This window comes from Hippocampus comes, unplaced genomic scaffold, assembly GCF_001891065.2.
Source record: "Hippocampus comes isolate QL1 unplaced genomic scaffold, H_comes_QL1_v1.1 scaffold174, whole genome shotgun sequence".
Taxonomy (NCBI): domain Eukaryota; kingdom Metazoa; phylum Chordata; class Actinopteri; order Syngnathiformes; family Syngnathidae; genus Hippocampus; species Hippocampus comes.
Window position 1 is genome coordinate 6,289,844 of NW_017805983.1, and position 10,940 is coordinate 6,300,783.

A 10,940-nucleotide genomic window follows, 5' to 3' on the forward strand; every position below is an offset into this window, starting at 1 on the left:
ATATATATATATATGTGTGTGTGTGTGTGTGTGTGTGTGCGCGCGTGCGCAGCTAGGTGAATCCATGGGTGCTAAAGCACAAGTAAGCAGAAGATGCTCCTAATACCCCACCCACCACGACCACCACCTCAGATCACATTTATAATTTTTACTCCTATCAAGCAGGGCTCACAGAGCAGAGGTGCAGGGTTCAATTCTGGCTCCGGCCTTCCTGTATGGAGTTTGCATGTTCTCCCTGTGCCTTGTTTGGGTTTTCTCCGAGTAATCCAGTTTTCTCCCACATTCCAAAAACATGCGTGGCAGGTTAATGGAACACTCTAAATTGTCCCTAGGTGTGAGTGTGAGCGCGAATGGTTCTTGGTCTCTGTGTGCCTTGCGATGGGCTGGCAACCAGTTCTGGATGTACCCCGCCTTCTGTCCGAAGACAACTGGGATAGGCTCTAGCATGTCCCGCGACCTTTGTGAGGATAAGCGGATCAGAAAAGCAGGGCTGTGCACAAATCGGTGATGATTCAAAAAGAGGAGCAAATTGGCCATTTAAAAACACCAAATAAGAATTCTCGAATTCGAGTCAGAATGGGTCATAGCATATTATCACGTGTATTGTCACAATCGAGAGAGTAATTGGTTGGCAACACTCATGCCTCAGTATGCGTGACCTATTGTAGCATCAAAGAATAAATCAGGCTAAGCAGAAAGCTCGAAGTAAACTCCTTAATGAGAACAAAATGCCGTACTGACCGCGACTCCGCCAAAACAACAGCGTTAACCGGTGTGCAGTTTACGGTGTCATTTCTCCCTTCCTTCTCCCGCACCACGAACGTCCTGTCTTGTTCACGGCCCCTCCAGTTCATAGGAAACCACTGATTCTCTGGCTACTCCGGTTTCGTCCCACATTCCAAAAACGTGCATGGGAGGTTGATTGAACGCTCTAAATTGTCCCTAGGTGTGAATGTTTGTCGATGGGTGGCCTGCATTTGGCTGGGAACCGGTTAATGGTGTACCCCACCTGTTGCTCAAAGACGGCTGGGATAGGATCCAGCACAACCCTCGTGAGGATAAGCAGTTCAGATAATGTATTGATATTTTTACACTTTATCAGCTTAACTGCCTTCATACAAAGGTATTCAGTTGAAAAACTAGCTCAAATGATCAATTATACACGGAAAACTGAATGGTGAACAGAAGGAAACAATGCCTGTCGCACGGTTGTTGCTTTCGAGAATCATGGTGGACACCATCAACTGATCAGCTGTTCGCTTTGGAAAATACGAAATGCCTGTAGCTGAACTACGCACTAAATCCTGATGACTCACGCTCAAGAATGCACCAAAAAATAGTGCTTGCCAATTGCGCGAAAATATGGATCTATTTTATTGTATGATTGCTTCCAATGAAAGTGTACACCACGCTCGACTCGGAAAGTACTTGGTCATCGTATTTTAAAGTGAAACAATTGAACTTATATCAGGTCATGACACAAGTAGATGTCATTTCTGCGTCTTACTTTCAACCATCTATAAATTCCAATATATTCATGTCTTTCACCACACAAATAAAGGTGTCGGTTTCCTCCTCACTCCACAATTGTAATGCTGTGCTGCAGCTGAGTTTCATCAAGTGTGTTTACTTCTGCTTGTGTATGCCCGGTGGGTTGCACGCCACACGCCGCAAACAAGAGGTTCCTGTGCTCAAAAGACCACGTTTCCTTGTGGATCGAGCATGCACAGAAGACAAACGAATGCTGTTTGAAGTGTTTATATGACCAAACATTTGGGTTAGGGAAGGAGTAACCCTTACTCAGGTTTTGAAAAAACAGAATATGAGCAAGTTTGTTGATTTACATGACCTTGCCCAACCGCAATATTGCTAATTTCCAGGTTTTTAAAAGTGGCATTGACTACATCTAAACATAGCCATTGTTGATAAATGCACTGCATTTTTCAAGTCTTCCTCTATTGTCCTCAGGACATTACCTGTAAATAAGTGTGCCAAAATAGCCATAAACCGCTCCGCCTGGTGCTCTACTGTTGGAAACACTTTCTGACGTCATGATAACCCCAATCTAGAATAAAATAGTATTAATTTGAGGTGACGAGCAGTTGCAGCAGATGTTCTCCACCTACGCAGTGATGTCCAGCAACGGTCCATTCCGTGGTCCTCGCCCCTCACGACATACACAATGAATGGAGATGATGACGGCGGGCTGCGACTTGCTAAGTTCAGTGTGAAAAGTGCTTTCAGAGCCGTATGAAACCGAGCAAAGAGCCATATGTGGCTTGCGAGCCACATGTTGGCTTGCGAGCAACATGTTGGCTCGCCCTGTAAATATGTTCTGGTCCCTGATACGAATAATACAAGTTTTTTGTTCATCTTTGGTTTTCACTGGGGTACGGATTGATAGTGTTTGAAGAAAGTTGGTGAAGCACTTGCTTTGGGAGCACTTCAAAGTTGCTGGTGGCTCGCTATTTTACAGTTGTCTTCCCAGGCATTTGGAATATTAGGCATAATTACTCCTCCACAAGTACTCACTGAGGGAAGTTTAGTTAGTGTGTAAGGCAGAGCGATATAGCTGCAATGACGCCCAATTCCTCGCTAGACGGCCAACTGTCGAAACTTGTGGGGCAGCCGCCTCCATAGAGGAGTTCATCATTGATTCACCAAAACATATTTTACAGTCTGCTGAAAGTGTACCCCTCTCTTTGGAATGACCTCCCACTAAACGTTCGGCAAGCCCCCTCGATGCCAATCTAACTTGTCTTAAAACTCATTTTTATTCTTCGGCTTTTGACTCAGCATGAGACTTGATTTTTAGTTTTATTGTTTTGTGCTTTCTACTCTCTTTGTTAATCATTTATTGTTTTATTGTTGTTAATAATGACTTTTGCTCCATGTACAGCACTTCGTATATAGTGGTGGTTGTTTTAAAGTGCTCTATAAATACAGTTGAGTTGAGAAGTATCTCCGCATGGCTAACATAGCTGCCGGAAGGCATCAGGCCGATAAAATAGTATTGGAGAGGTTTCAAAATATTTTTATGAGTTGCATACAGACCTACAGTATTGGCACCAGCATTTTAATATTTAGGTATTTTTCATTATCATGTTTTTTTTTTTTAATTACATTTTGAAACAAATTTGTTTTTTCAGTTTTTATTTTTTTCAAAAAGGCTTTGTTTGAGTTTAGTTTTAGTATTAGTTTGAGTTTTTAATATATGGATTATTTGTGGATTGCAACATAAAACATCAAAGTATTGTGTAATTAAATAAAGTAAACTACAATTCCCAAACCTTTCTTCTGTACAGCCTTAAAGTAATGTGGAAATAAATACATATACAAATAAAAATGAATGCCAAAATCATAATGTATGAAATGAATTGAAAACGATTCAAACAAAGCACATTTTCTTGACAATTATAGTTTCAGTTAGTCTTAAAACGCACTTTAGTTTTTGTTTCATTCATAAGAATATTTTGTAGAATTTGGTTTTAGTTATTTCGTTAACCTCCATTAACTATAATAACTGATTCAGATATTGATACTATTGTTTTCAGTGACTCCCTAATTAAAATGTGTCCAAAAAATGTGTCAAAATCATGTCTATTCGACTCCTAATACGAGTGCTAATTATCCCAATTGATCATCAAATGAAAATTATTATATGGCAGATTGTATATCTTGGGGATCCTTACATAATATTTCTTGAATATACCTTTGGTGTGCTCAACATTTTTCTGTTCATAAAAGGGCTCAATGAGCTGGCTACCAGACTGTATCGAGGTAACCCCTGTGACATTCCATGGCGGACTTTTTTTCCTTTTTTTTTTCAACGCTAATATGACGTAAATCTGCAACGAAATAACGAAAAAAAAAGATTGACAGTGTAATTTACTGTTGCATTAATGTACGCTTCAGGCAGGGCTGGAATATGAATAATAGTTGGGAGTATTGTTAGATTATAGTGTATTGTGTCAGTGACGCGCACACACACACACACACACACACACACACACACACACACTCCGGACATTTTACACTGTTGCGTTCCAGGTTCTTGCATCACTTCATTTCACTTGTGTGCTAATGAGTAATATACCTTATTTTGGACAGCCTTGATTCATTCCAATGGATGTCAGTGCGAAACCAAAGGAGTATAATGCAGGCTCAGGTAAAACATCTTCTACTGCATTCTCTTGACTGGCCGATCCAAACGATTATGAGATAATTAATCTGTATTTGTGGGTATTATGGTTTATTTTTGTAGAGGAGCAGCAGAGCCAGTCAGACGCTTCAGATGATAAACCGGGATTGTCCCAGCTTAGAAAGTCTTGGGGTTTCAGGCGATCAACTTTAGCTCGCCGTGAGTTCATGGAAGAAGTTGGAGACTTGACCAACAGCCCTCCACCTCTACGGAAAGTCAGAGGCCGTCGTCCAACACGGACAACGCTAGCCTCGAAAGACAGCATTGCTGCCCAATCTCCTCAAGAATCTCGGACTGCTGTAGAAGATCTCGAGTGGTCCGCCTCTTCCTCACCGGTACCTGACGAGACAAAACCAGCTTTAGCCTCTGCGGGCGGGTGTCTTGACCCGAGCATGTGGCAGGATGTTGGGTCTGCTTTTCACACAGCTTTCAGTCTTCTTGGTGGGGATGACGATTTGTCTATGGAAATGTCTCAAACTTTGCCAGACCCCGATATTTTGGGAGTTGGCACTGCTACAGAGGTCCCGCCCGCACAGACTGCAGATGACACAGTGGTGTCTGAACTCAAGGGATCTGCAGACAATGTTGGAACTTTGCAGCCCGTTGTTTCAGATGAAGTGGCACAAGAGGATGTCGAGAGTGTAATTTTAATCTCAAGTCAGGAAGAGGATAGCGATGACATGCCTTTAATACAAATCAAGGAGCAGTTGGACCATAAAGCCAGGCAGGGAGGCAGCACCAAGGGAGGCGGAAGAGGAAAGGCCAGAGGAAGAGGGAGAGGGCGAGGAAAGGGTAAAGGCAGAGGAAGGGGCAGAGGGAGGTCGAAGGCATCGGAGGTTGTGGCAATCATGGCAAATGACGAAGACGATGATGATGTGATTCTTATTCATCCATCAGAGACAGTCTCCGTTACAACTCCGAGTCCTGCTCAACAAACAAGCTCAGACTTTATTATCGTTGGCACAGATGTAGATCAGAATAGTGACACAACTCTTGGCCAGTACAATGATGCACCAGATGAGGAGGAGGGGAAGCAAGGAGACAGTGTCATTAAAAATGTTACGGAACATTCAAGCTTATCGGACTCCAAGGATTATGACCCAAATGCCCTGTACTGCATCTGTCGGCAAAAACACAACAAAAGGTAACTTGAGAGTAATAAATATCTCTCCCGGGCAGAGTTTCTGCCCCCGCTCCAAATAATGACTTTAACTTCCTGATTCCTTCATTTGGTTCCCCCCCTCTAGGTTCATGATCTCCTGTAACGGTTGCCAGGAGTATTTCCATGGCGACTGTGTTGGTGTCAGTGAGTCAGAAGGCTGTCAAGAGTACATATGTTCACTTTGCACGACAAAGCAGCTGAGCCAACTCCAGCCCGAGTGTCACTCCCATCCCGAAATTTCTCCCGAGAGCTTGTCACTCAGTCCTTCTGGTGAAGAACCAGAGGGGAAAAAGGAGTGGCACTCCGTGAAGGTTCGCATTTAATTTGGATTCTGGTTTTCACTATATATCATTTCTCCAGACAGCCCTCATTCCTTTGATCACACGTTGCGCTATTCCAGTTCCTATAAACACCATAGCCCAATTTGTCGTCTTGAATGCCACTGAATTTGTGACTTATCCAAGTGACATGAATGTTGCATTGTTTGAAAATTGTCCAATTGAGGTCTGGTCATAAGATGCCAATCTGGTTTCAGAAGACTGTAGACTTGGAGGTGAATCACATAGCGGAGGTTCCTGCAATAAGGCCTGTGGCTGGAACCGAACCTGAAAGGGCGATGGAGACAGGTTGTTCTCGTCCATTGTGTATTGGCCCAGGATGCTCCAAACCAGCATTGCAGGAATCTGTTTATTGTGGCACTGTTTGCATTGTGCAGCATGCTGCTCTCACTATGAAGTCTCTCTCTGACACAAAGGTGTCCAATCCTAGAGGTCAAGTGCAGAAAAAAGCCACAGCTGTAATGCCTACTGCAAAGGTAAATCATTCAAGTCATTTCAAACATAGTGATCTAGAAAAATGGTGTCAATGTAAATGCTTGATGAGTGAAAATATCTTCCCCCTCAGGGTCAAAGCTCTAGTAGGGTGTCTGCGAGGTTAGCAGCAAAAGCTGAAGAATGTGCCAAAGAAGACGAGCTGATGGAAACCCATGGAGCACAGACAGAGGCTACATCTTCCCTAGCCTGTGACCCCACTCTCACAGGAGTTCAGGCCACTCGGCAACCATCACCTAAGTTTTACACAGCGTGTATGTACCATTCACTACTCATCCTCTTCCAATTCATACAGACACTTTCCCCCTTTGGCACGAGGTTTCCTTCATCTTTGCACAAGTCACACAATCACTCACAGTGATACAGTCATACATATCACTAATACATCACAGGGGTCAGGAGTTGGTAAGTATATTACAGTCCAAATGTAACCTGTGATGTACTCAAACACAATCTTGAATGACTTTGCATTTCGAAACACATTCATTTTAGCCGTTTGCTATCACTGGAAAATCAAAAAGCAAACCACAGCAGTGCCTTTTGGGGATATATTATCCAACTTTGAATGGATTTTAATACACCGGTACATGCCTGGGAATTCGGTGGGAACTTAAACGTGACCTCATCTACCTCCTAATACCACCAGTATCACATTACAAAACAATATAATTATATAATAATAATAATAATACATTTTATTTATACGCGCCTTTCAAAATACCCAAGGACACTTTACAATCAAAAGAGCAATAAAACCACAGATAAAATTATAAATAATAAAAGCGATGAGTTTAAACTGTATATGCAATTTTAAATAGGTGGGTTTTAAGATGAGTTTTGAATATAGGAAGAGAGTCAATATGTCGGGTGGGAGTGAGTTCCAGAGTTTGGGGGCAGAGCGGCTGAAAGCTCTGCACTCCATCGTGCTGAGACAGGCAGAGGGGACACAGAGGGGGAGGGAGGCCGCGGACCTCAGGGGGCGGGACGGAACAGAAATTTGAAGAAGGTCCGACAGATAGGGGGGGGCAAGGTTATGAATGGCTTTGAATGTGAAGAGGAGTATTTTGAAGTTGATCCTCAGTTTGACAGGGAGCCAGTGTATGTGGCATTACAGAGAAAGTGAGTCATTTCACACATCTGAATATGAATACGAATATTGCTAAAACAAGAAACTTTGTTCAACCTTATCTTCCGATACACCAAACATCAACACTACAATCCAGCAGTTCAAAATCTGTCTTCATATAGTAACATGAGAAAAACATAAAAACGTTGAAATACATCATACTCATCAGCGATGCTTATTAATAGACAAAAGTCTTCCCTCTTTGGCTCCTCAGAGTTTAGAGTCGTGGGATTCTATAAAAGTCACTGTACACCTCCAGCTTGTTGGGGTGGATTGTCGGTGAAAACATCAACAAAGCGACAGGGAATTTATTCATCGCCACACCAGGATGGTGGAATATTCTGTGCTCTTAACATTTAAAACAACAACAGACCTCCTCCCCCCCCTGCAAAAAAAGATCATGCAAACAATACATTGATAAATAGATAAAAATCACGGTAGCAAATAGAATGCAACTCAATATAATGATGTAAAAGCAGGACTCGAGATTAAATTTTGGAACTGGTTGTAATGGTGCGCCCAACCCTTTTTGTGTGCACTAGCACAAGGATAGGTGCTCCAAAATTTTCCACGACATCGCATTCAACACTGCAGTTTTGTAGGTTCACTCCTTTTTAAAACAAAATGACCGCCTGTCTTTTTAGGTAACATTGTAAAAATTATTCGCTTACAATCTGGTCACCATAAAGTTATTGATTTGAATCACAATTCCACAAAATTGGTCACTTACTCAAAAGTACTGGTGCTTGAAGTGCTCTGTATCAGAGTCTTGCTCATGACATTTGAACATAATGGGCCCCACTAGAACTTTCAAGTAGTTAGCAATCGTTCCTGTCATCTGTAGCTAGCTCCACTCTATGCGCATAGGTCACTCACCTTGGCCTGTCACATTTTTTTAAGAGTATATTTTCTCCAAAATTACCATGATAAATGATAATCATTGTTGATGGGTTTGTTTTGGCTTTTTTTTAACTGATGATTTTATGATGGAGCGAGTATGTCCTTTTTAAGAGCAAATACCTTCTCAAGAATATTGAACATTGGCATTGAACTAGACGGTTGAACAGTAATTAAAAATAGCTTTGACAAAAAAAAAAGTATATATATATATATATCGGTCAGGCCCAATTAACTCAGTTGACATCATCATTCTGTAAACTTTCAACTGAGTGATGAGTCAGCATTTTAAAAATATATATATATATATACACACACACACACAAGTAGCATATAGCAGACAGTGTTCACACAAATTACATTGAAGCAAATATTAAACATTTGCTACAGATACCAATTAATACCCTCCTCCCCTGCCCCTCGACACTGGTCGCACCGAATGCATCCTCCTTTTTATATTTTGGGGCGTAATATTGAGAAATTAGGTCCCCAAATTGGTCTTAGTCTTGAACCCCGCGAAGTACAGTTTCTTCTTCACAGATGTACAAAAAAAAAAAGTAAAACGTATGTTGCATCAAAACTACTCTGACAAGTACTAAAAACATGTGAAAAGAGTGAATGTAACGGCGTAAGTGTAGTGTATAACTACCTACCTGTGCAAATATGTACATTTTAATCAGGAGGTTTTATTTTAGTGCTGATGAGGAACACAGTCGGAGGAACAGTTGCGCAAACACGCTATAATTGTTGTGGGAAATTGTTGGAAACATTTTTATCAGAGATGCCCATTGCGTCGGTCATGATCAACCGGTTGATCTCCAAGGGACTGTGGGTCGATCCCATGGCATTAATTCACTCACTTGCAGTTTTATAGCGACTGATATAGCTGCCTGTTAACGGCAATAAAAGAGTTCAAATAAAACATAGACGCCCACCTATCAGCCATTAGGGCAGCAAGTCATACGCCTGTTTGGAAGTCTGCGTACGGCTCGTTAGCAACAGCCCGGCTTACCGCATGTTAAGAGCTCAAATATTTACAAAAAAAAAAAAAACATTTTGTTGGTACAGTCACCTCCAAAAATAATGGAACGGCAAATTGTTTTTGTTGTATAGCGTAGACATTTGGATTTCAAATGAACATCAAGACAAAAGTTTTTGTTTCTGGGGGCTTCTCCCTTGAGTCTATTCTTCAGGAGGTAAAATGCATGCTCTATTGGGTTAAGGTCTGATGATTGACCTGGCCATTCTTAGACCTTCTACTTTTTCCCCCCCAATGAAATTCTATGTTGTGTTGAATCCCCCAGAGACAAACAAGAACAGAAAGAAGCTGCAATAAAGGCCTGGAAAAGCATTTCAAACGAAGACTGAAACAGTCTGGCGAAGTCAGGGTTATGCCACCAACTATTACATGTAATTCACTCTGAGTTAGATTAATTATATCCGTTTCACTGCTTTTGTTCACTTGAAAAGTGGGTGGCTTCAAACAAAAGGCTTTCTGTTCTGTGTTGTCTATTATGTTGTCAAGTTAGTAAATAGAGTAACATGACAAACAAACAAATGTTAGTAAATTATGTTGTCATAAAGTAAAAGTTGAGAGTTTTGAACTTTTGATCTGAAGCCCAAAATGTCTTCAGAATACAACAAAAACAAAGGAACTTGCCGTTCGAAGACTTTTGGAAGGGACCGTAGATCATTTTGACTTGGTCATTTTAAAAGTAAATTAGCTCGCATGCTGATGTAGTGTGGGCACCCCTGATTTATGTTATGTTCTCGGAGAGCAAACCTTTTCCCATCTCAAGATGTACTGCAATATGCCACTGTAAAACTGCTTACAGTGGAACCTCTGTTCACAAACAAGTGGGTTTATGAACGTAATTTTCAGATAAAAGATATTGATTGATTAAAAATTCACAAAGTGCTTCACAAACAGTCCCTGACTCCATGCGCAACGCTCAGTTGTGCTTTTGCTCACACAGTGCTCACATTGTCCGCTCCATGCATTTCACATACAGATACGTCTCAGTATTGCTCCCAAGAAAGTGACATACTGGTGCATTGTGCACAATTGTGATTTGAGGAGCCTTGGAATGTGTCACTGGCGAGGCTGGGAGCGTGCTGTGGCTGGGGAAGCAGCAGCTCCGCTGCCTGCCAGTGCGACAGTGTTGGGTGGGTTGTCCGGCCGCATCTCACCTCGGCAAGCTTGTCGTACCTGGGCAGGCATCTTTGTTCTGGGGCCGGAATGGATGAATTCTACGTGTATTCACTTGAATTGGAATAATTGCTTCCAAACATGTCAAAAGTCGCTTCAGTTCGTGAGCTGTGATTCTTGCATATTTCATCCCATGAGAGGGATTGCGGGTTATGATCACACTCTCAATATGCTTGTCATATTGCATACCTACAGCACAGTCACATTGTACAACATACAGCCATCATATATGATAAAAGCAATTCCTACATGTTTTGCAGTCTGCACAATCCTGATGCTGCTTCCCGTATTGCAAACAAACATACTTTCACAACCACAATTGCACACGAGTTTTGGGGTTGTAAAGGCTGTTCGAGGAGATAGAGAGTAAAGTTGCCGTCCACGTGACGATTAACGGCGTTAGATTTTGGTGACTGTGTCTCAGCTGACATAAAGTCAACCCTCCTCTTTTTCTTCCTCCACAATGTACAAACGTAGCATCCATGTGATTGGTTGACAGACCATTACCCTGCCCC

At 41.8% G+C, this 10,940-nt stretch overlaps 1 protein-coding gene across 5 annotated transcripts in view; it reads left to right on the forward strand.

Annotated features, from left to right (window-relative positions):
• LOC109528533 (death-inducer obliterator 1) overlaps positions 1–10,940 on the forward strand; it is a 38,930-nt gene that overhangs the window by 8,913 nt on the left and 19,077 nt on the right. For 3 of the 5 annotated variants that reach the window (XM_019891252.1, XM_019891253.1, XM_019891256.1), the window contains exons 2-6: positions 4,111–4,168; positions 4,265–5,345; positions 5,449–5,674; positions 5,899–6,177; positions 6,267–6,447. In XM_019891252.1, coding sequence (XP_019746811.1) covers positions 4,126–4,168; positions 4,265–5,345; positions 5,449–5,674; positions 5,899–6,177; positions 6,267–6,447 — 1,810 coding nt within the window. In that variant the 5' untranslated portion in view covers positions 4,111–4,125. Of the gene's footprint in view, positions 1–4,110; positions 4,169–4,264; positions 5,346–5,448; positions 5,675–5,898; positions 6,178–6,266; positions 6,862–10,940 lie in introns of those variants that run through there. The other 2 variants (XM_019891254.1, XM_019891255.1) reach the window with 2 other exon arrangements.